Consider the following 26,060-nt stretch of genomic DNA (forward strand, 5'->3'; position numbering starts at 1 on the left):
TTTGGCCTTGTTACAGACACACAAGGTGACACACACAGGTTTAAATGGCAATTTAAGGTTAATTTCCCACACCTGTGGCTTTTTAAATTGCAATTAGTGTCTGTGTATAAATAGTCAATGAGTTTGTTAGCGCTCACGTGGATGCACTGAGCAGGCTAGATACTGAGCCATGGGGAGCAGAAAAGAAATGTCAAAAGACCTGTGTAACAAGGTAATGGAACTTTATAAAGATGGAAAAGAATATAAAAAGATATCCAAAGCCTTGAAAATGCCAGTCAGTACTGTTCAATCACTTATTAAGGAGTGGAAAATTTGGGGATCTCTTGATACCAAGCCATGGTCAGGTAGACCAAGAAAGATTTCAGCCACAACTGCCAAAAGAATTGTTCGGGATACAAAGAAAAACCCACAGGTAACCTCAGGAGAAATACAGGCTGCTCTGGAAAAAGACGGTGTGGTTGTTTCAAGGAGCACAATACGACGATATTTGAACAAAAATGAGCTGCATGGTCGAGTTGCCAGGAAGAAGCCAATGCCAAAAAAGCCCGATTATAATATGCCCAACAACACCTTGACACGCCTCACAGCTTCTGGCAAACTGTAATTTGGAGTGACGAGACCAAAATAGAGCTTTATGGTCACAACCATAAGCGCTATGTTTGGAGAAGGGTCAATAAGGCCTATAGTGAAAAGAATACCATCCCCACTGTGAAGCATGGTGGTGGCTCACTGATGTTTTGGGGGTGTGTGAGCTCTAAAGGCACAGGGAATCTTGTGAAAATTGATGGCAAGATGAATGCAGCATGCTATCAGAAAATACTGGCAGACAATTTGCATTCTTCTGCACGAAAGCTGCGCATGGGATGCTCTTGGACTTTCCAGCATGACAATGACCTTTAGCACAAGGCCAAGTTGACCCTCCAGTGGTTAGAGCAGAAAAAGGTGAAGGTTCTGGAGAGGCCATCACAGTCTCCTATTATCGACAGTTAATATCATCAAGCCACTCTGGGGAGATCTCAAACGTGCGGTTCATGCAAGACGACCAAAGACTTTGCGTGACCTGGAGGCATTTTGCCAAGACGAATGGGCAGCTATACCACCTGCAAGAATTTGGGGCCTCATAGACAACTATTACAAAAGTCTGCACGCTGTCATTGATGCTAAAGGGGGCAATACACAGTATTAAGAACTAAGGGTATGCAGACTTTTAAAATGAACAGGGGTCATTTCATTTTTTTTCTTTGTTGCCATGTTTTGTTTTATGATTGTGCCATTCTGTTATAACCTACAGTTGAATATGAATCCCATAAGAAATAAAAGAAATGTGTTTTGCCTGCTCACTCATGTTTTCTTTAAAAATTGTATATATATTACCAATTCTCCAAGGGTATGCAAACTTTTGAACACAACTAATACTTATATATATATATATATATATATATATATATATATATATATATAAACTGCTGTTCAAAAGTTTGGGGTCACTTGACTGAAATGTTTCTCATGATCTTAAAAACCTTTTGATCTGAAGGCATATTCTTAAATGTTTCAAATTAGTTTTGTAGACAAAAATATAATTGTGCCAACATATGAATTGATTTCATTACAAAACTAAAATTGTATTTAAAAAAAAAAGATAAAAAAAAAAAAAAAAAAAAATTTTTTTTTTTTAAATGGATGACTTTGACCGAATAATAAAGAAGCAGGAAATAAGTGCCAGGCATAGATGGGAACTCCTTCAATACTGTTTAAAAAGCATCCCAGGGTGATACCTCAAGAAGTTGGTTGAGAAAATGTCAAGAGTACATTTCTGCAAATTCTAGGCAAAGGGAGGCTACTTTCAAGATGCTAAAATATAACATGGTTTTGATTTATTTTGGATTTTTAGTCACAACATAATTCCCAGTTCCATTTCTGTTTACACAGTTTAGATGACTTTACTATTATTCTAAACTAAAAAAAAAAAAAAAAGCCAAATGGCTGTTTCTAGTCGCCAAATCACAGAATAGCTCGATTAAGATTGCGGTTCAGAAACAAGATAGAAAGACGAAGTAAAACTGATGACATTAACCCATTAACCTGAGGTTTAATATACAGTATGTATAGTTGAGAAGATAAGTTTGGATTCCCCTTTTGTCTCAAATGTTCACACCCCCTTATAATTTATACAAATATAAGAGATTTTTTTATTTAGTACTGCCCTTCAGAATCTACATTACAGATATTTAAATATATAGTAGTGCGTTGTCTTCTTGAGTGTCAATGAATGTTTGCACCTTGTGTAATAGTTGTGTACAAGTCCCTCAATTGTCCTGAGTGTCAAAAGCTGGATCTCATATAATTTAATTGTAATTTAAATTGTTTAAAAATGTTGCCTTAGTTCTTCTTTACTGCTACCGCTGGACCAGACACTAAATGAAATCCCAGCTGCAGTTTATTGTGCTTCTCCAATCCCAATCAATAATTACCAGAAGAAGAAAAAGGGGTACATAATGCGGGACTTTAATTATAAAGAAGCCCGAAAAACACATGGGACTCTTATTTTGAAATGTCTGCGCTCCTGACACTACAGCTGATTCGCTGAGAAAGTGACTGAGCTCCAGAGTTCAAACCCTCAGTTCTTTTCAGGTGATTCATGAAAAAGACCTGGTTCAAGAGAGTCATTTGTTCTAGGTTTGTTGTTGTTGCGTGCGGTGCAGCGAGCTCGTCATCACAAGAGAAATGGTGAAAAGCAGCATGAGACACACTGGCACTCAAAAGATGTATTCAGTAACTCACAAGATAACATCTGATGAAGCCGCATATGAATGCACACAACCCGGCTGTCGCCAATGGCGACAATCAATTATTTTTGGTCGCATTCGTGACCGTTGTAGTCGCAGTCTGGAACCCTGCAATACTAATCTCTATCCATTGTGGCAGAATGAGTGTGTACAGGAAATGTTGACCTTAACAAACAGTATAAACACTTCACTTTTCAGTTTGCCTCACCAACTCTGGGTCCTTGCGGCTAGCCAGGATGTTGCCATTTTCTACAGTGTTCAGCTTGCTGGGGCTCTTGAGTCTTGGGGATGTTTCCAGAGGGGGTGGAGGAGGGGGAGGTGGAGGTGCAACCTTCTCTTTACTGGGAGAAATGGTCTCCTCAAACCACAGTCCCAGAATGGGCTCACTGTCATCATCTAAAAACACGGCAAGAGCCACATTCAGCACCAAAATTAAGTCATTGTACTGTATGCAGACAGAGATGCTGTTTCCATTAGCCATGGAAATAAATCTACTTAAGATCTTTATAGCACAATGAATAGAAACAAAGAAAGACACTACGAATCTGACCTAATACAGAGATCTGCTGACCTGAGAAACAAGCTGCCCTTGTCCTCTCCTGTCTTCTCTCTGCTGAAATAATGAACACTGTCACTAGCTGTAAAGGCTGCCAGATCGGCGCAGTAAGCAGAGCATGCTTAGCGTGCCACAGTGCTCCATAGCGGAAGTAAACTGACCTGTCTCTGAGCTCTGGAGTAGCCTGACAGCTGTCCTTATAATACGGCATGCAGTCCTTGGGAACTGCCTGAGAAAGTCCCTGAATCTCCTCAGTCCTGACACTAGCTCAGTAAAGCACAAGCAAACCCTGAACTCAGCTGCATAGAAAATAACTTGTTCTCAAAAGTAAATAAGACAGCTGGGTCAATCTGCTAGGACTGGCAAGAAAGGTACAGGTCATATTTTACCCCAAAATAAATAAATAAATACATTTTTGCCCTAAGAAATTGAAGCATATTTTTAAGACTATTTTTTTTAAAAAAAAATTTTATTGTCAATGATATTTAAGCACAATTGTATGTAACCTACTGTAATGTTAAAAAATAAAAAATAAAAACATTTTAATGTGGAAAAGTTACTGAAGTTGTAAAAGTTAATTGTAAGTAAACATACAGTACATCTTAGTTATTTTTGTTATGCTGAATTTACATTTATGGAAATTTCATTTAACAAAATTCACTGTATCCAGACAGAATGATTTCACTGATTACAGCAGTGACAATACATTTTTCATATTACAGTTAATAAACATTGTGTGTGTATCAGTGTGGGGGGGATTTGGGGGGAATGTGGTTAAATATAATTAAAATAAATTTCACAATGTACTGAAAATCAGCTTTTTCTTTACACAAACTATAATTTCTTATTATTTTTATTTTGGGGTGATATTTGACCCAGACATTCCTTTGTGAGATTTACCCGGCTAGATATTAACCTAACTTGCAGAATGGGCAATTTTACTGGTAAAAGCAACTACTCTGTTTACCAACTGACTATTCAGTTTTTTTTTTTTCTGACTTTTTATGTTGCAGGATCATCTTTCATTTCTGAACTCACTGTGGCTTTCATTAACGAGGTTAAATAACTAGATATTTTCAGTGCTCGTTACCTTGACTGCTGTCCTCCTCCGTGCTGCTGAAGTCATCTTCATAATAAGTGTTGGAGTCAGTGGAGGCACTGGCATCACTGCTGACCGAACCTTTTCTCTGCCGCTGTAGCACACATGCCTGAATGAGGTAGAAACAGAGATGCCACATTCATGAACCACTGCAGGCCACTTCCTCATAGCAACCATAATGAAGACATGTGATCAAATACCTTTTTATAAGAGGTGGAGAGCAGCGTGAAAAGCAGGTTGGTGAGAGGAACAGAGTCAATGAGCCTCTGTACTCTCTGGATGGACGTGCTCTGGGCCATGATATTCAGCTCTGCTGGAGGCCCATCACTGGCCCAGCCCTGGAGAAGAAAAAACGCTTCACTCGTATTTGCAATGTAAAATTGTCAGGTAGATCAAAACCAGGAAATTGTGTTTGCTCTTACCCTGTGTAGAGCCTCAACTTGTAAGTCCTGGAACAGTGATGTTAGCAGTTTTATTGAGTGATTGGCCAGGATGACTGATAGAACCCCAAATCCTTGGTGCCTGATGGGAACAAATAAATTTGTTTCAGCGAGTTCTTTAAAAGCTTAAATCAATACTTAAATCAGAGGTTGTCAACTTTATATGAGTCTGGGACCACGTTTACATGCACTTATGAAAACTGTTTACTCCAGGATTTTTGCATAGAATGCAGATTTCCTTATTCCATTTAAGGGATTAAGAGAAAGTGGTTTAACACACCTGGGTTTCTCCTGAAGAACGCAGCTTATGTGGCCATGCAAATGCATAAGCACCGTTCATACAGGTTTTTGAAGAGTGCGCATGTGCTTAAACAGACCTGATAGCAAACGTCATAGGATGGAACCCAACAACAATTCAATACAGCACAAAGAATTCAACATTTCTGGGAGTACAGTGGGAAAAGCACATACACTATAAACTATAACCATTTATACACACCAATTTAAAATATGGACTGTCCCTCACGTTCGGATATGTGCTCGTACATTGGGGGAATTCCGGAGTTTTATGTAAGAGAAAAACCCCACTATTTCAGCGCAATTCCACTGCAGGATGCGATAGAAAGTTAAGGAAACAAACACTGCAACAACTCTGAAATATTTGGAAATAAAAAAGCAACAGAGAATAAAATAGCGAAGTCTTCTTCGGATGCCATGTTTGTTATTTACACAAGCATTGTGGGAAATTACATTGCTGTAGAGAAACATGCTTACAGACCATACCGCATGTATACAGGAGTAAATATACAGTGCATGTAAACGGGTACACCTCTTTCTCACAATAAGCCGCTTTATGGTGTCCTTGTAAATGTAGTCAGGGACCCCTAGCTAGACCATCTCCTCCAACCCCAGCTTTCTTGGTTACAACTACTGTATACAAACTTTCTTGAATGTTAACAAATATGACATTGACAAATTATTGTTGAGCCAGTTTCTCAATTAACAAGATATATATCTTTTGCCATATCTTGGGATTTCATCACGCCACTGTATTGTCCAACAGAGAGAGATTTGGTTTACTCTTTATAAAAGCAACCAAATAAACCCTTATGATGTAAGAGGTTGTTTCTTTTGATTAAGAAAAGCTATAGAACAAACTAAGTACATTAAGAAATATATTTTGAAATATAACGAATATTTAAGGACATTTCTACTTGTTTTGCATAACATCCACTGACCCATGGTTGTAAACCCTGGAATTAGACAGTCAATTCAAGAAGGGCTTACCCTTTCCCTGGGCCAAGTTTAGGAGATCCTGCTCCATCCTTGGTTCGTGTGGCGATGTCTCGGACACGTAGCGCTGCCAGGGGATCTTTCTCCTTTCCCTTATCAGCCAGGGCTGTGGGGCTCAGGTTCAGTATCAGATACAGGCTGTTCAACAGGCACCAGGCACCCAAGAGCTGGAAGTTCTGATAATGCTGTTGAAACAGAGCAAAATGTCAGATGTGGTGCGTTCAATGATGTCATAGGCTCCGTAGTAAGGGTACAGTGTACTTGTTCATCTACCTCCCCTCCAGCTCTTCGAGAGTTACTGATGGCTTGTCCGATCATGTCATAGATTTCCAGCTGTTGAAGGATGAGTACCAAACACAATTACACGACCTCTGCTGTTGACACTACTTCCAGAGCAAACATAATAAATAAAGAAAATTTTGAATTAACTAATAGAATTTAAAATTGATTCCACCCACACATTTCTGCACAATGGTAGCAGCATCGTTTTCATAGTCTTCCTCCTTGGAGCCAGTGGAGGCCGCACGAAGCTGCAAGCCACTGCCCACCTGCAGTATGGTCATACAAGTCGCCACACTTACACCTGAGGAAAAAAACATACCTGAAGCTCTTTGCATACATATACACATGTACTCTACAAAAGGAGATTTTTTTAAATGAACTCACCTGCATAGAGGCAGCTTAGTGCTAACACAGTCACATCAAGTAGTCTCCCAGGGGTCAAAGGCTCCAGTACAGGCAAGGAAAGCGTGTCCAAGGCCATGGTCACGTCAATCACCAGGGAGTGAAAACTGAAAATGGGACGGAAGTCAGTACACTCATACCTACATAATTTCCACCTTCGGATTTAATTCAATACTCGAGAGCAGTGAGCTGCTCTGACTGAATCGATCTTTGAATTACCCATTTCGGACAGCTGTGGCATCTGCCACAGTGGCCGGCATGATGAAGAACGAGTTGGCCGATACCGCATCCTGGAAGCGGTTGATATAACGTAGGAAGTAGGGAAGGTTGAGGCACACACGGAGCAACTTCTCTGAGCCCCCTGAAATGACATGAGGTATCATCGAAGGCTTACTTTGCAGATCAAATAAAGTGTCATGTTTAACCTGACATAAGATAGACCAACTCACCTAATTCTTGTAAACTGGATACATTTTGAGAGATGAAGGCATTCTTCATTTTGGCCTGCGTTGCCTGATCTGTCGTTGTCTGGTCATCACACTCATTCTCACCCTGTAAAATGCATGACATGATTGGTTTCTCATAACACAACAACTCGCTAAAAATATTTAACTCGCAGTAATATTTTTTTTCTGAACAAAGAGTGGTCAAAAATGGTCGACCAATGTGGGTTTTTAACAGACGATGCTAGAGAGTAAGGTGGCCTATGGCCAATATAATGCAGATATTTACATAAAACAACGTTGTGGTGGCAAATGAAAAGTACATAAAATTGCTGAAATTAAATAAACCAGGGCTCCAGACTAAAAAAAATTACTTGGGAGCCATTGGCTCCTTAACTGAAACATTAAAAGGAGCCAAATGGCTGTTTTTAGTCACCAAATCATATAACTGTGTAGTGTAGTGTGATGCCTTCTTGATCATCAATTAATTTTTGCACCTTGTGTAATAGTGGTGTGAGTCCCTCAGTTGTCCTAAGTGTCAACAGCTGGATCTCATATACATACATACATACACACACACACACACACACACACACAGTATATACTGTATAGTGGTGCGGGAGTTTTAATTATAAAGAAATTATTCCTGTTCTTTTCAGATGATTCATGAAAAAGACCCGGTTCAAAAAAGTCATTTGGCCACGACACTCTCATGCTAGGTTTGTTGTTGCGTACGGTGCAGCGAGGTCGTCAGAAACAGAACGGGTGAAAAGCGTCTCGAGACATACTGGTGGTGCGTGCTCTAATGATGTATTCAATAACTCACAAGATGATATCTGACAAAACTGCACATGAACACACAAAACCCAACTGTTGCCAAAGGTGACTAGATTTTAAATGATTGTTGCAATCAATTATTTTGTCACATTTGCGACCATTTTAGTCGCAGTATGGAGCCCTGTAAACACTTAACTTCAAAGTATTTACTCAAAATTCACTAAAACACATGAAAACTGAAAATGTGCATTATCAAGTGGCAAAGTTATCAGAAGATTTTTAGAACTGTTACTCAAGTGAAATAACACTTCTACATGGATAATCTCAAAAAGGCAAAATATTGGCCGATTAATCACTTTGACTAGAAGTCATATTGATGTAAACTCAAAGCAAAGGCTAATCCTTGATCACTGACACTCTATCCCATTCACTGACCTGCATGTGAGCAGAAGGAGAGGCCAGAAATATTATGTCGGGGTTAAACACTGAGGTCAACTGATTGAAAAAGTTAATTTGGACTTCTTTATGTCTGAGGTCAGGGTTAACAGCAGAGGGCTGCTCCTTCTGGTCCTCCACTGGAAAACAAGAGCACAGGATGAGTGTGGAATTCAAACAGAATCTTTGAAAGCACCAATCTGGAAACAGGAGACAGAGGAAATTGAACAAAGCTTTCTTTCTGCAAGCCTTGCACTCACATGAAAAAAACAATTAAATTAATTCACTCTTAAGAAATGATGCATCGTCTGGTCTCAACTACTACTGGAATGAGTTTACTAGTCACTTGCCAGCCTGTGCCATGAGGGACATTACCTTTGGATAAACAGACATTCATGACTTAACTGTAAGGGCTGTGAATCAATTAAAAAAAAATGTAACTAAATAATCACAGATTGAAATGTTCTTCTGCCCGAACCAAATCTGAAGCTGTCATATGCAACGTACTCACTTTTGTGCTGCTGGACTATCAGAAATTACTGCAGCATGGCAACACACATTTCCTCTCTCTTGATCCAGCTCTTGAAAGAATCCTACACATTTAATGGTCTGTGTGCATACTTTCTTTCTCAAGAAAAATGCCCAAAAGAGACATTTTCAGTGATCCTTGCACTAAACTTTGGATTGGCTTCGCACTCAAGCAAACAGACACTTTTAACCATGCACTGGAGATACTAGAGCAAGACCACATATCAGCCACAGAAGTGGCTTTGCACATTCATAACATGAGAAAAGTCTTGCAGGCCAGGCTGCAGGAATCATTCATACCCTCTGACATGAAAAAGCATTTGGATACCCTGGTTGAAGCTGGTGATATGCGAGCAGATGATTTCTTTTGTGCAGTCAGAAACTTTTATTCAGTATTGGTGGATTACCTCCAAAATTGGAGCCGCTCATTGGAGAACACCGAAAAACTTGAGTGGGCCCTACTGAGAGACATCCCAGAGTGCAAAGACATTCTGAGCAGCCTTGAACACTTTTACTCCAGATTCCTTGCTCTCAGTTTGATTGATGAAACCACACTCTTTGATGAGTGGGCTTACGTGAAAAACATTGTCACTCGTCGCATCACTGAGTGGAACATGAACAAGACGGCCGTGTCTGAGAGACGGACAGACGTTGTTCTTAGACAAGGTCATGGAATTTGTTTTATGCCTGCCTGGGACATCTGCATCTGTGGAGTGTGTGTTCTCATTAATGAAAGCAGCATGGACACAGGATAAATCTTGACTCAGTGTAACAGTCATGAAGGCAATTTTGGAATGGACTGCTCTGCATTTTACGATAAACTTTTGAAAGACAAGCAGACACTGAGAAAAATTGCTGCCAGCGAAAAGTACAAGGTGACAACAGTTACAGATGTGGATGCATCCTCTACTTCGCATTGATCTGCACCTAGGTAAGGATACATCAATTTCATTTTTGCAGGGAGGGGGCTGTCCCGTTGTCCACAAGCAGAAATCCGGTCACCCTACGTAACACAGAGCTATGACAATCTGAAACAAACAGCCCTCACCATCAGAAAGGGTCTTGACAGTTTGGGGAAGTTTGGCAGACTTCATCATCGCTGTGAAGGTGATGATCTCTGTCCGGTCCAATCGACTGCAGCCGGTACAAAGGCCTTTTATTAAGAGGATCAGGTGCTTCTGTGGAGCCAAAAGAGAAAGGAAAGTTAGCCTACAAGAAAAAGCATACAACAGATGAAATGAGGGATTTAGATATATAAAAACAAAAATCTATTCTAGAGTAAATCTCATGGACTGATGAAAAAAAATGTATAGTCCCTCCCAGATGGGTTCAAAAGTCTCCAAATATCTGTAAGACCAGTAATTTTACACATCCTTATATCCTATGCTGTTCTAGGGGGCTTGCGCACTTTTGCTTCACTATGATCAAGGACTGTGTCCATCAAAAGAGTAAAGACTCCTCCCAATATTATATCATGAGGGGTGCCAGCGGCTTGCAACATCCCTTCAAGAACTATAAAAAAAAAGCCCTGATCATCAACGTTAGGTGCATATATATTAGGCAAAATAAGACTTTGCCCCTGAATTTCAGCTAAAACAATAATGATTCTTCCTAATTTATCTTTAATCTGTTTGAGACATTTGAATTGTAGATGTTTACTTATTGTAATGACTCCCCTGCTCTTACTTGAGCCAGCACTATAAAAGAAATGCCCACCCCATATCCTCCCAAATTTTTCAGCTTCCTGCAGAAAAAGAAGAGTTTCTTGAAGAAACACTATATCATATTTCCTATGCTTAAGAAGAGAAATAACCACTCTTCTTTTTATGGGGTGCCCCAACCCATTCGCATTCCACGTGGAGAGACAATCCACTCATATTAACATTTGATATTTTGACATAAGAAAAAATCATTACACAAAAACAAAATTATAAAGACCACATTCCAACATTAGTGCAACCATCAAAACCCGAACATCCCCCAGAACAAAACAAACAGAAAAAAGAAAAACATGCGCATTAACCCCACGCACAACAGCGCCAACTGGCGTCTGTCCCTCCAAACTCAAACAGTCCATGCATGCCTACAAGAATCCCCGTGACAACCTTGCCATCGGATTGCTCATGTCTGGTGTTTCTATACAAAGTTTGTGAGACAGAATTACACAGCAAAAGATAATCTATCAAACAAACTCCAGCCGATAGGTGGAACCAGCACAAAGAGCGTGTAGATTCATCCATAAAACAGTCCTGGAGGTGTGTTACTCCACAAAATAAACTCCATCCGCTATAGGTGGAACCAGCACAAAAAGAGCACGCAGATTCTTCAAACAATCAAGCGAATGTTCAGTGAACCGGTCCACTCGGCTGCAACACGAGTGCAAGCAAAGGACTTACTCACTCCAATGACTTTGCAAGAAATACTCAAAACAAAATCCAGCTAATAGGCGGAATAAAGCACAAAGAGAGCGTGCAGATTCTTCAAACAGTTAAGCGAATGTTCAGTGAGCCGGTCCACTCGGCTACAATGAGAGTACAACAAGATGACTTACTCCATTGACTTTATGAAGGACATCACTTGCTGTGGACATGTGAATATTTTACGGCCATCCTTAGCATCTATTCTCAATTTGGCTGGGAATATCAGTGCAAAAGCGACCTTTCGTTGATGTAAAAGTTTCTTGCATTCCTTGAATCTATCACATTTTTCTCGTCGAATTTGCAAAGTCTGGGAACAAGAAAATGCTGTGGTTCTTCCAAGAAAGCCTTTCTTTACTACTCGCCTTGCATAACACAAGATCTTTATCGGATGATCTCAGAAATTTGGCCATAATTGATCGAGGACTGTCTCCCTACGCGGATCGCTGAGCAAGAACCCTGTGAGCTGGCTCGATTTCTAGCCTGCTATGTCGAGCAGATTCGGAAAGAGCCCATCCAGGAATTTCACTATATCCTACCTCTACTCCCTCCGGGACTCCGACGATGCGGACGTTATTCCACCAGCTACAATTTTCCATGTCCTCCAACTTCTCTCAGACACGCTCAAAATCCACCTTGGTCGCTTGCGGATTAGCAGACAATTCCCTCTCCGATGACTCCAGGTAATCGATCCATTTCTCAACATTCCCCACTCTTGTAACCACATCAGTGAACTTTGCCTCCATGGCAGCGATCGATCGACGTATCACAGCAAGATCCTCCAAGTCAGCAACCACCTTCGTCAGCACTGCCGACATGTTCAGCATCTCTCGCCGCATTTCCCGCACATCCCTGACTAAATCGACTCCCAGGCTTGCAGCCTGCTCGGGGGCATCAGCTTGAGCATGTAAGTGTCTTTTAATGTCTCCAGAGCCCGAGGACTTTGAATTCTTTGATATATTGTCCTCCTAGAGCAGTTATGGAACAGAGTGTATCGAATCTCACCAGTTTGTCATCAAAAGTATTAAAACTGCAAAGTGCGCAGAGCTTGCCATTCACACATCTGATCCTCGCAAGGCGTCACGTGACCCCAAAAAGCATTTATGCTTAATCAAACAGATAGGATGACTTATACCAGGGGTTCTCAATGGGGACGGTACCCTGCCCCAGTGGGCGTTCAAAGGATGCCAGGTGGGGCGCAAACTAGTAGAGAGGGGGGCGTTAGATTACAAATGTCAGTCATGTTAATCAACTCTATCGTCAAATTACTGTTTGCATTAAAATATTTATTTAGACTCCATTACACGGGTTGGTATGAATTTGTACTGCGGTTCTTTTGATTCTGAAGTCTAGCGACGCATCTGAATTATCTGGTTTAGCAGCGTCAAAAAGTTACAACCTCTGCTAATGCGCCTGCATGGCTCTGTAGGTGGATACGGCTCAATGGACAAAGCAGCATGAGCGCAAAGCAGGTGTGTCTTAACTCACAGACTGGTCTCGAGTTCTTAAATGCACACCTCTGATCATTGCAGCGCTGTGAGAACCAATGAGAAGACAGCGCAAGATGCGGAAACCATTTGAACTCGGCACAGAATTCTATATGACCACGCTTGAATTTACTATAGTAACACTAACTGTAATTAAGGCAGAAATAGATTCATAATACATATTATCATATCACAGCTCTATTAAATTTGTCATAGGCTACATTAGGTGAGGTAATATAATACATTTTTGTAACAAGTTTTAAATGTTTATATTTTGTATTTATTGTTTTCACATGTTTTATGAGTAGGCCTACTGTTTGTAATTACAAAAATGCCATAATTTGTTTTATAGAAATCATGTTACATCTAACCATGGTAGTGAAGAGGATCCATGCTTCCATGTGCTTACTATGGTCTTGTTACAAATACCACTGTTAAAACTATTAAAAAAAAAAAAAAAAAAAAAAACACATTAAAATATTAAAATTAAATCCTAAAAAATAGGCTAAAATATTTTTGTGTAAGAAAATATAACTGATTTTGTTTGCCTTCAGAATTTCCAAGAGATGACACATTTGAATCAAGAAGAACCTGATGAAAAGAGTTCCAACTCAGTCACACTGTTAGAATAATTTAGTCATATAAATTGTGTTACTTTTTATAGATGTTATACATAACCTTACTGTTCATTTTATATGCCCCAGTTATAGCCCTCCATCTGCTTAAATTTAAGAAATGCAAGGTTTGGTCTCACATACATGATGCATAAGCCTGCTGAATTTATTAACAAAACGTTAAAATTATGCAATGCATCAAAGTTGCATTGAACAAATGAAGCAAATAACACAAATATTGAGTTTTGTGGGGTTTTTTTTTTTTTTTTTGGTACAACAAAGTCTCCACTTTCAAATTATGTCACATAATTTACCAGTTAGGTAAGGGAATGAAGTAGGGGGGAGTTCATCAAAAAAAGGTTGAGAACCACTGGCTTACACAATGTCTTTACCTGTGAGACTGCACATGCTTCATCAGGATTCTCCAGACGCAGCAATGAGAATTCAATCAATACTTTACAGGCTGTAGCTACCGACAGCAACTGATTTCTGGGGACTAAAGGGGGGACAGAAAATGACAGTTAAAATAAAAAGGTTAAAAGAAAAAAGGAAATGAAGAGGAACACTTTGGTAATCATGAGAAAATGATTTTTTTTAATAAAAAAGCTTGAAACGTTACATACTTTGTCCACAAACTGTGGTGATGTAATGTGCAGATAGTGCCACAAAGGAGGAGTAGAATGGCTCATACTGTTTGTCATGATGAAGAATCTCAGATTCACTTTAAACAAAAATGGCAACAGTTAAGCATTCCCAACAGCAGAGTACTCTTCAAGAGCAAAAAATGCATTATAAAAATTGTGTGTGTGTGTGTGTGTGTGTGTGTGTATATATATATATATATATATATATATATATATAGCATAATTTTTATATCACCAGAACTTAAATTTGAAAAAGCCTCCGAATTCATGATCTTAGAATCAGACTGCGTGTAATTTGATGTTATCGAAAAATGTTGCTGTTAATATTAAATATTTGAAAACATTGTGTGAATTCACCTCAAAAAAATTCAGGTTGTGATATTCAAGTTTTAATTATTCAAGTTGTGGATTTCAGGTCGTGAAATTCAGGTCTCAATATTCAGGTTGTTGAATACGGGTTGAGAAATTCAGGTGTCAAAATTCGAGGATGATATCCGGGAATGCAAGGAAGAGCAAACGAGCACTGATGTAATCCATCTCTCTCTTTTTTCAAGATCATGAATTCGGAAGCTTTTTTAAATTCAAGTTCTGGTGATATAAAAATGATGGCATAATATGAAACTGTCTTGTGGTGAGCAGCATGTAAAAGGCTGTCAGCAATTGAAACTGAAATCCAATTCCAAAACTCCTAAACTTCCCAAGGGAATAAGATAAAGATAAAGCTGGTAAACACAGAATAGCATGGAATGACTTTATCTGACAGGCCGAATACTTAGCTTAAATCAGGGGTCGGCAACCCATGGTACACCTGCCAACATTGGCACGCGGAGGGGTAATCACTGGCACGCCAGCAACAGTGAGAGAGGAGTAGACTATTTGTATAAATTCCGCACCAGCATTCCGATCTACATCTTGATGTAATCCTTACTCATGATCACGCAGTGTGTTTTCATCAGCCGTATGGGAGACTAAACACTATTAAAGTGTGACAAGACTAAGTTAAAATGTGCCCACGTTGCTTCGGTCAGGCTGCGCGGATGACAGCCTACATTCTGTGTTTCATTTGTTTCTTTTGGCTTTCAGAACAACACGTCATGTAATAAGGAAAATACCACTAATAATCCTTGAGATTTCCAACCCAGCATACAGGTACACCCTGTAACGATTAAAAGAGAAAACATAAACCCACATATTGGTCTATTCAAAATATAAACTAAACCTGGAAATAAAGTTTTAGAATTTTGCAGGTGCGAGTCACCAAAAAGGGCTAAATAGTTGATCGGCTTGTGATGCGCGAATGGCTTGCACGGGGTAGCGTGAGTCTCATCTCATCTCACTTTAATAGTGTTTTTTAGTCTCCCATTCAGATGATGAAAACACTGCGTGATCATGAGGAAGGATTACATCAAGAAGTAAATTAGAATGCAGGTGCGAAAAACCTTACATAAATAAAATAGCCTGATCCTCTCTCGGTATTGCTTGCATACTAGTGATTACCGCTCAGTGTGATTTTGAAAAATTTATGACATTATATAAGAAATACTTAATCCCTTGTGCGTCAATTTAAAAATGTTACTCAGTGGGCAAAAACGTCCGTGTGAAAAAACTGCCACAATATTATTATATATTAATATTATTTTCTACTTTGGTTAATTTTTTTAACCAACATCATAACTACCAAATATTCATTCATTTTCAGGATTTTAACCCTTTAAATGCCAGTTTGTTTATATAATGCCACTGTTTTTTATGAAAAAAAAAAAAAAAAACTATTTATTTTCCATATACTACATGCTAAGGGGAATTTTATATTTTATTTTTTTTGATTATCACAGTCTGGGATATGTCAGTGATTAGCAACAACATTGATTTTGATGCATTATTATTTTTTGTGCAGTGTCAGATTTATTTAAAAAAAAATATATAAAAAAAACAAAAAAAAAAAACAGTACCTTAGAGGACAAAAATGTCCACGTCAGAAAACTGCATAATAATATTATTTTCCACTTTCACTGACTTCAACATCAGTCCTTTTCACAGCTACCAAATATTCATTCATTTTCAGGACTGTAACCCTTTAAATACCAGTCTGTTTACATAATGCCACTGTTGTTTTTTTTACACACACACAAATTTCTCAATACACACCTACAAAACACACTCCGACATCCATACCAACACACCCACACAATTTTAGCTGCATCATTTATTCAATTGGCCTGCAGTGCTCTAAAATACAGCAAACAGGAAAAAAGCATGTATTTGCTCCATAGGCTAAACATGAGAAAAGTGACACCATCTGGTGGAAAATATAAAAAATTCAAATGAAAGCATAATAACATAGAATTCATGATTTTATATTTTAATGGCACTGGAATGAAATATTGCAGTTTTAATGGGTTTCAATGGGGACATTTTTGTCCTGAAGGTCCTGAGTGTAACTATTTTGTGTACACAGTGTATTATAGATGTATTTTGGGAACTGAGGTTGAAATATCAAAATTCCCCCATAAATACACACCTTTGGCAAAATGTATGCCACTGGCATTATCACAGCCAAAATGATTGAAAAAACAAAAATGAAAATGACAAAAATGTCCCGAAGGTCGCACAAGGGTTAAGATTCCACACAATTTCGTGATCTATAATCAAATAAGCAATTTTGACATTAACTGTTAACTCGTTTTGTTCAAAAGGACAGGTTTTCTTTCATTAAAGCACTTTCACAAGATGCTCTGTGAAAATTCACATGCATTTTTATATCATAATCATCGGGTTTTGCACAACTTGTTCAACTGTTATGCTGATAATATAATTTGTAATGAAAAATAAATGATTAAAATCAGAAAAATGGACTCAAACTTTGAAAATCACATAAGTCGGCTTATCGGCACAGTCACTGACCAGTAGAATGAAAAATAGCACTCCATGTTAAAAGGTTGCCGACCCCTGGCTTAAAGCATATCAAGAAGTGTCCAGTTTGTGTGTAGCAACAACAAAATGCAAATGCTATTTTAAACATTGCATAAGCTTCAAAGATTTTAAGCAGGAATTTTATGGAAAATTCTGAAACTCTCCTTCAAAAATTCATGTCACATTTGTAGCATTTTATAACAACTAAAAGCTATTCTAAGGATAAATACAGAACTTTAAGTTGCCCTTGGGGGTAAAGTTCACTCTAAAGGAATACAGCACACAAGTCAGGAAACAAAATAGGTATGAATTGTGTAAAATTAATCTAAAACAAATTAAGAGGACATATGTGAAAAGGATCACAATTTTCTGCTTTTTGGATATGAAAAAACAAAAAGATTTAAATGTATAATTCTTAAAATAACAGGCATCTAATCCACGTTGGCAGTTCAACTCATCAGCCATGTAACTTTCATTTTTGACATTGAGTAGACTTATAGAGTTCATGGATGCCAATAAGTAAAATATTTAATTTGTTATATCAGAGATTCAAAAGATGCTTATTATGTATCTACAGCTGAGACAGTGGTTTGGCTGGTGAAAATCATTCCTAGGTAGATAGTTGACAGTGACAGTGATGTGTTTGCAACACGTTTCTGCAAAAACGAAACTTTGCTGGCAGTGCACATATATTTACAGACAGACATACAAACACACTGTCAAATGTGTGAACCCAACAACAAACTAATACGGGATTCGACGCTTGTTTTGTTAACGAAAAGAGGCTAAATTATCATTAGCAAACCATCATCAACAACCCTAACACTTGCTGCTAAGTCATAGCTGGCTAGCTAGCCGACACACCTCCCTATCTGGCATAAACCAGAATATGATTAATAAAATAAGTAATGATGACCAATATAGCTGTCACTGACTGACAGCGGAAGGTTAATCTGGTTGACAGTTTGACTGGACGCTTATGTGCTGGACATGACAGTGGCTAACAGCGGTAAGTAGACGAACGAGCTTTGGCTTGGTTTGATCGAGGGAGGCTAACAAGCTCCTTCGGTGTCATTCAATACACTTCCAACACATATAATAACACTTTATTAAGGACTGGGTGTCGTGAATTACTGTACTTCCATTTTAAGCCAGGTGCGTTGTTAAAACTGTCAACCTGGCTGTTTATATGCATGTAATAGAATGGCTACCTGGCCTGATGATGAAGCAGAATCTGATGTATCTGCTACTGTAAATGCACAGTAACACTCCGGTTGTGTCTCAATACCTAGTGAGCTGCCTACCTAGACTGCATTTGGGATGTCAGGAGCACGTTTGGAACGTACGAACACATTTTTTGTCTTTGGAAAACATATATAAACATTAGTTTTAGACATCATGGGCCGTTTGGAACGTTCCAAGCGTACATATGATGTCCACAAATACTTCCAATGTAGACAGCTCACTAGGTTTTTAGACACAGCCTCAGTGCTACCATAGCATCAAAGCTAATGCAGAGTCACTCAACACATCATTTCACCCCTGCGCGGAGCAATTCAACAAACAAGCCCTCGTCTGACCTGTTGACGATGGATCCTATAAGCTGAGGTAGCTCTTTCGTTTCGAAAGCCGTGTAGGACGCTGATAAAAGTGGCCGTACGGCTGCGGTCCACTCAGGTTCTCCATCTCCTCCACTCGACGCCATCTTGAGATCCTCTTTTAGAATCTAAGAGCGGAAATGAGGTTAATCGTCAGACGCAAAATAACAGGAAGTGTCGTTAGAGATAAACATTCAAGTGCGTTACGTCATGTTAGGACGTCGTATCCTTAAATTAAAATAACAGGCTCGACTGAGATGCCAAACGCCACTGCGGTAGGGCTGTTCGATTCCAGAAATGTTGGAATCGATTCCGATTTCTGGTTTTCACCAATTGTGATAGAATGAATGGCATTTACTATTTATAGGTCAATTCTAGTATTAAATTTGGTCCTAGATGCACATCCCAAAGTGCAACGCTTCAATCGGGATACATCTGAGGGAACATTTATGTTCATTGAAATTGCCTGTTACCACTAATCAGTTGATGTAGTTATAAAGAGGTTTATATTAGTATGCAGTTGTCCACAACCTTTTGTACACTAAATAAAATTTTCCAAACATACACTTTAGTTTTATTTAAAAATCCAGGTTTTTGTACTGGTTTATTTCATATAATATTACAATATTTTTCATAAAGCGTATTCATAGAATTATTTTAATGTAAAAGTTGTGTAAAAAGAATGAAAAACAAATATGCAAAATGTTTTAAAATATTGAGAATGAATAGAGAAGAGCTAGACTCCTGCTTTTATGAGTGCAGTCCATTTATCGTTTAAACTTTAACCTATTGATGAGAACTGGGACGCTAACTCTCTGTCACTTGATCCTCCTCTGCCATCTCCTGGTTGCAGACTGGTGTTGTAACATCGGTGAAGTTGTTACTACACAACAATTTCCCATCACAAATTTGGAATTTTGTTGGATTATTAGTTTGATCCCAAGTAAAATACTGTCAGACTACAGTATAGGTCTGGAAAGCAGCTGTCCGATATGTTGAAGGGCTTGTGCGATTGCGTCATACAGATTTAAACAAAAGGAGCACATTTTATGGCTGACGAACTGCAAAAGATTCAGAATCAGGTTGATGATCGTTTAGCTGAAGTAATTTTATAATCCTTTTGTGAATTTAATTACTGCTGTTAATGCTTCTGGAATGTGTAGTAGTTTAGTGGTCACGAAAATTAACATATCAGTCAATTTCCCCGAGCGGAATCGATTCCAAGCCTTAGAGTCGATTCTCGATTCCCAATGCCTCAGAATCGAGGAATCGATTTTTTTTTTTAATCGATTCCAAGCCCTACACTGCGGTAAAAAAAAAAAAAAAAAAAAAAAAAAAAAAAAAATTTTACGTTTGACATTCGTTGGATATTCGAGTACATACACATTCCACTTCAAGACCGCTTGACCTAAAGATGTCAAACCAACTGCAAATTACTCAGAATATTATTCTCTCTGTTGAACAAAGCTTATTTTTATTTATTTATTTATTTTTAGTATTTATTTATTTTTAGATTTCTTTAGATATAATCTTATTCATTTTTTAAATTCCATGGCCAAAACACTTCTCACTTACCCGGTACAAAGTTTTATTTCAGTAGTATACTTTGGTTTGCTTATATATATATATATATATATACTCCCAAAAATAAGCCTTGTGCAACAGAAGAAATAATATTCTGAATAATTTGTAGTTGATTTGACATCTTTGGGTCAAGCGGTCTTGGAATTTAATGGGTTTAAAGGGACCAAATATTCTATATAAAAACTACCAAAGAAAAACTCCCAAAAATAAGCTTTGTGCAACAGAGGAAATAATATTCGGAGTAATTTGCAGTTGATTTGACATCTTTAGGTCAAGCGGTCTTGGAATTTAATGGGTTTAAAGGGACCAAATATTCTATATAAAAACTACCAATGAAAAACTCCCAAAAATAAGCCTTGTGCAACAGAAGGAATAATATTCTGAGTAATTTGCAGTTGGTTTGACATCATTAGGTCAAGCGGTCTTGGAGTTTAATGGATTTAAAGGGACCCAATAATCTATATAAAAACTACCAAAGAAAAACTCCCAAAAATAAGCCTTGTGCAACAGAAGGAATAATATTCGGAGTAATTTGCAGTTGATTTGACATCTTTAGGTCAAGCGGTCTTGGAATTTAATGGGTTTAAAGGGACCAAATATTCTATATAAAAACTACCAAAGAAAAACTCCCAAAAAACTAATGTAATACGTAAAACTAACATTACCGCAGTCCAGATGCCTCGCCTTGAAAGCAGACGAGAGTATTTATTCTGGTGAGTGTTTATATTCCAATACAAATGTGTGTGAGCACAGCACTGTAACAGCTGACTGATCAGATCACAGACATGGACCAACAACACCCGGACCCACTTATTATTATTCTCTGTGATATTAACAGAGCCAGCCTCACACATGAGCTGCCAAAATACAGACAGAACATTACATGCCCCACCAGAGTCAGAAATATACTGGATCACTGCTACACAACATTAAAGGATGCATATCGCTCTGTCCCTACAGCAGCTTTTGGACTCTCTGATCACTGTCTGGTTCATCTTCTTCCTCAACAAAGAGGATGCTTACAGAACTGGGGATAAAATCTTGCACAATCAGCCTAGAAACACACTGGCAAAAAAGTACAGAGTGGCTAAAAGAAGCTACTCTGAGAAGCTGGAAAACATGTTTTCAGCTAACGACCCTGCATCAGTGTGGAGAGGCCTGAAAGACATTACTTTTGTGATTAACATTTGTATTAATTTTCAAAACAAAGCATATATACAATGATTCAACATTAACTCCCACTACTTCCCCTCCCCAATCAAGAACCCCACCTGACCCCAAATGAACATCCCAGTGGTCTTACATAAGTACACACATATACAGAGAATAAAACAATAATAAATAAATATATACACATACAGGTGCATCTCAATAAATTAGAATGTCATGGAAAAGTTCATTTATTACAGTAATTCAACTCAGATTGTGAAACTCGTGTATTAAATAAATTCAATGCACACAGACTGAAGTAGTTTAAGTCTTTGGTTCTTTTAATTGTGATGATTTTGGCTCACATTTAACAAAAACCCACCAATTCACTCTCTCAAAAAATTTGAATACATCATAAGACCATAATGTTTTAATTACTGCCTCAATTTGGCGTGGCATGGAGGTGATCAGTTTGTGGCACTGCTGAGGTGGTATGGAAGCCCAGGTTTCTTTGACAGTGGCCTTCAGCTCATCTGCATTTTTTGGTCTCTTGTTTCTCATTTTCCTCTTGACAATACTCCATAGATTCTCTATGGGGTTCAGGTCTGGTGAGTTTGCTGGCCAGTCAAGCACACCAACACCATGGTCATTTAACCAACTTTTGGTGCTTTTGGCAGTGTGGGCAGGTGCCAAATCCTGCTGGAAAATGAAATCAGCATCTTTAAAAAGCTGGTCAGCAGAAGGAAGCATGAAGTGCTCCAAAATTTCTTGGTAAACGGGTGCAGTGATTTTGGTTTTCATGGACCAACACCAGCAGATGACATTGCACCCCAAATCATCACAGACTGTGGAAACTTAACACTGGACTTCAAGCAACTTGGGCTATGAGCTTCTCCACCCTTCCTTCAGACTCTAGGGCCTTGGTTTCCAAATGAAATACAAAACTTGCTCTCATCTGAAAAGAGGACTTTGGACCACTGGGCAACAGTCCAGTTCTTCTTCTCCTTAGCCCAGGTAAGACGCCTCTGACATTGTCTGTGGTTCAGGAGTGGCTTAACAAGAGGAATACGACAACTGTAGCCAAATTCCTTGACACGTCTGTGTGTGGTGGCTCTTGATGCCTTGACCCCAGCCTCAGTCCATTCCTTGTGAAGTTCACCCAAATTCTTGAATCAATTTTGCTTGACAATCCTCATAAGGCTGCGGTTCTCTCGGTTGGTTGTGCATCTTTTTCTTCCACACTTTTTCCTTCCACTCAACTTTCTGTTAACATGCTTGGTTACAGCACTCTGTGAACAGCCAGCTTCTTTGGCAATGAATGTTTGTGGCTTACCCTCCTTGTGAAGGGTGTCAATGATTGTCTTCTGGACAACTGTCAGATCAGCAGTCTTCTCCATGATTGTGTAGCCTAGTGAACCAAACTGAGAGACCATTTTGAAGGCTCAGGAAACCTTTGCAGGTGTTTTGAGTTGATTAGCTGATTGGCATGTCACCATATTCTAATTTTTTGAGATAGTGAATTGGTGGGTTTTTGTTAAATGTGAGCCAAAATCATCACAATTAAAAGAACCAAAGACTTAAACTACTTCTGTCTGTGTGCATTGAATTTATTTAATACACGAGTTTCACAATTTGAGTTGAATTACTGAAATAAATAAACTTTTCCATGACATTCTAATTTATTGAGGTGCACCTGTATATATATATATATATACACACATACACACACACACACACACATACATACATACATACATACACATATACATACATACATACACACACACACACACACACACACACACATATATATATATATACACATATACATACATACATACATACAATTCTAAACTATACCTCTCTCTCCACAGACCCACTGTGAGAGCCCCCCAAAACATCAAATATCTATCCCATTTCCCAATAAAAAATCCCATATCCCCAGCCTTCTACATGTTACCTCTTCGAAGGCTGCCACCCTTCCCATCTCCTCGCACCACTGCCGAATTGAGGGTGCTCCCACCGACTTCCAACCCCTTAAAACAATCTGCCTGCCTATCATCGCACTGGTGAGGACCCAACTGTTTATGTATTTGTCACCTACATTGATGACCGCCCCATCACCCAAAACACAGAGTCTGGGGCAAAAGGAAATCCAAATGCCCAACACATCACACAGAACACTCTGTACCTTCAACCAAAATTCCTGAATCTCAGTGCACCACCAAAAAACATGGGCCATGTCTCCTTCCTCTGATTGGCATCGCCAGCAGGTGGGTGTGTCTTTAAGACCAAGCCTGTACAATTTAGAGGGGGTCCAATAGAACCGATGTAAAATCTTGCATTGTATAAGGTGCACCCTTGTTTTTATGTTTTTTAAAATCCTAGCCCATTCTCTCTCCTCCAATTCCAGGTTTAAATCTTTCTCCCATAATCTCTTGAGAGTGGTTGAGACTCCTTCCCCCATACTCTGAATTAATAAGGAGTAATACACTGATGCCTCATGGCCCTTTCCAAAAGCAGAAATCACCTCTCCTAGAGTATCTGCTGCTTTAGGGGGGTGTATGCTATTCCCAAAAATAGTACAGAGCAGATGGCGTAACTGAAGATACCTAAAAAACTGAGATCTGAGGATCCCAAAATATTGAACCAGATTTTCAAAGGATCTCATCACACCGCTCTCGTAAAGATCACCGTGTGAATTAACCCCCCTTGCAATCCACTCTGACCAACAAAAAGGGGACTTATTAATGCATAGTTTGGGGTTTAGCCATAGGCTCGAGGCAACATTTAGATAAATATCTGAATTAAACACTCTGGACACTTTTGTCCATACTGAGTGCAAATGTGAAATAATGGGGTGTGATTTAACTTCTCTATTTAGTTTGATGGAAAGGCTTTGCAATGGCAAAATAGGGGCAAGAAGTTCTTGTTCAATGCAGAACCAGGGAGGGGCTCTTTCAGGTGGAAGCGACCAATGAGCCAAATGTCTGACACCGAATGCATAATAATAAAACAAAATCTTGGGTAGGCCTAGCCCACCTTTGTCAATCGGCCTATGTAATTTATTGAAATGTAGTCTGGGGCGCTTACCACTCCAAATGAAAGACTTTGCTATGCTATCAAATTGCTTAAATTAAGAGAGGGGGACATCTACTGGGAGAGACTGTAGCAAGTAGTTAAAATTTGGAATACAGTTCATTTTAATAACATTAACCTACCCAATCATCGATAAATGTAATGAAGCCCACCTGTATACATCGCTCGAAAACCGTTTTATTAAAGGGTCAAAATTAACTCTGGCTAAATCAGACAAATTTGTTGGGAATAAAATGCCCAAATACTCAATGCCCTGTTTGGGCCACTGGAAGGCGCCTGGCTGGAAGGCCGTTACTGGACAGTACGCTGTCAAAGCCAAAGCTTCGGATTTAGACCAGTTGACTTTGTATCCTGATTCTGTGGAGGCAAGGCATAGATCTAGTGGGGTCAGAGACGAATAATAAAATATCATCTGCATAAAGCAGAAGCTTATGTGCCATGCCTCCCACCGTCACCCCTGGAAAATCATCCTCCTTTCTTATCGCGGCTGCTAATGGTTCCAGGGCAAGACAGAACAATAATGGGGAAAGAGGGCAACCCTGATGGGTGCCCCTATCCTGAGTAAAATAATCTGAAATTAATCCATTTGTTTGTACCACTGCTACAGGGTGTCTATAAAGTAACTTGATCCAACCAATAAACGTACTCCCGAACCCATACATTTCCAAAATCGTAAAAAGATAATCCCATTCTACCATATCAAACGCCTTTTCGGCATCAAGTGAGATGGCAGCGACCGGAGTCTGATCATTCGCCACTGACCACATGATATTGATGAAACGCCTAATATTATCAGAAGAGCTATGACCCTGAATAAACCCCACCTGATCTATATGTATAAGAGATGTCATAACTTTACTTAATCAGTTAGCCAAAATTTTTGCCAAAATTTTTACATCTAGCTGGATCAGGGAAATTGGACGGTAACTTTTACACTCGCTTGGATCTTTGTCCTTTTTAAGAATCAGACTGATCCGGGCTTGTGTCATGGTTGGCGGAAGCTTTCCATTCTTTAATGATTCAGTATAAACTTCTAGCAAAAGTGGAGCCAGTTCTGTAGCATAAGATCTAAAAAATTCAGCGGCAAAACCATCTGGCCCCGGAGCCTTGCCTGTAGGTAAGGACTTAATTACCTTGTCAAGTTCCTCCAGGGTCATCTCAGAATCAAGAGAGTTTTTTTGCTCATTTGTCAGTTTAGGGAGTTCTAATGGTTCCACAAAATTTCTAATATCTTCATCAGTAGACGAAGACATGAAACTATAGAGATCAAGATAGAATTCTTTAAAGGCATTATTAATATCAATGGCTGAGGTAAATATTTCACCACCAGCAGATTTCACTGAGGGAATGGTAGAAAAAGACTCTCTCTGCTTTATATATCTAGCCAAAAGCTTCCCTGCTTTGTCCCCTGAACAACCAAAACTCCACTTTCTGCGACAAAATAGTATTATATCTGTATTTCAATCGGGTCAATTCTCTGAGACCATCAGACGACATTCGGTGCTTCAGCTCTG

The 26,060-nt window shown here is 38.9% G+C and overlaps 1 protein-coding gene across 6 annotated transcripts in view; it reads right to left on the reverse strand.

Annotated features, from left to right (window-relative positions):
* Positions 1-18,832, reverse strand: part of LOC127419701 (E3 ubiquitin-protein ligase UBR4-like) — a 92,335-nt gene extending 73,503 nt beyond the window's left edge. For 3 of the 6 annotated variants that reach the window (XM_051661332.1, XM_051661333.1, XM_051661331.1), the window contains exons 1-16: positions 18,697-18,832; positions 14,183-14,280; positions 13,952-14,055; positions 10,090-10,219; positions 8,514-8,653; positions 7,308-7,410; positions 7,078-7,219; positions 6,841-6,965; positions 6,633-6,757; positions 6,448-6,507; positions 6,169-6,359; positions 4,864-4,963; positions 4,642-4,779; positions 4,433-4,550; positions 3,358-3,399; positions 2,995-3,182 (exon numbers count right to left, since the gene is read on the reverse strand). In XM_051661332.1, coding sequence (XP_051517292.1) covers positions 2,995-3,182; positions 3,358-3,399; positions 4,433-4,550; positions 4,642-4,779; positions 4,864-4,963; positions 6,169-6,359; positions 6,448-6,507; positions 6,633-6,757; positions 6,841-6,965; positions 7,078-7,219; positions 7,308-7,410; positions 8,514-8,653; positions 10,090-10,219; positions 13,952-14,055; positions 14,183-14,280; positions 18,697-18,821 — 1,929 coding nt within the window. In that variant the 5' untranslated portion in view covers positions 18,822-18,832. The remainder of the gene's footprint in view (positions 1-2,994; positions 3,183-3,357; positions 3,400-4,432; positions 4,551-4,641; positions 4,780-4,863; positions 4,964-6,168; positions 6,360-6,447; positions 6,508-6,632; positions 6,758-6,840; positions 6,966-7,077; positions 7,220-7,307; positions 7,411-8,513; positions 8,654-10,089; positions 10,220-13,951; positions 14,056-14,182; positions 14,281-18,696) is intronic. The other 3 variants (XM_051661337.1, XM_051661336.1, XM_051661335.1) reach the window with 1 other exon arrangement.
* Between the last annotated feature and the right edge of the window lie 7,228 nt (positions 18,833-26,060).

Source organism: Myxocyprinus asiaticus, chromosome 29, assembly GCF_019703515.2.
Source record: "Myxocyprinus asiaticus isolate MX2 ecotype Aquarium Trade chromosome 29, UBuf_Myxa_2, whole genome shotgun sequence".
NCBI lineage: Eukaryota > Metazoa > Chordata > Actinopteri > Cypriniformes > Catostomidae > Myxocyprinus > Myxocyprinus asiaticus.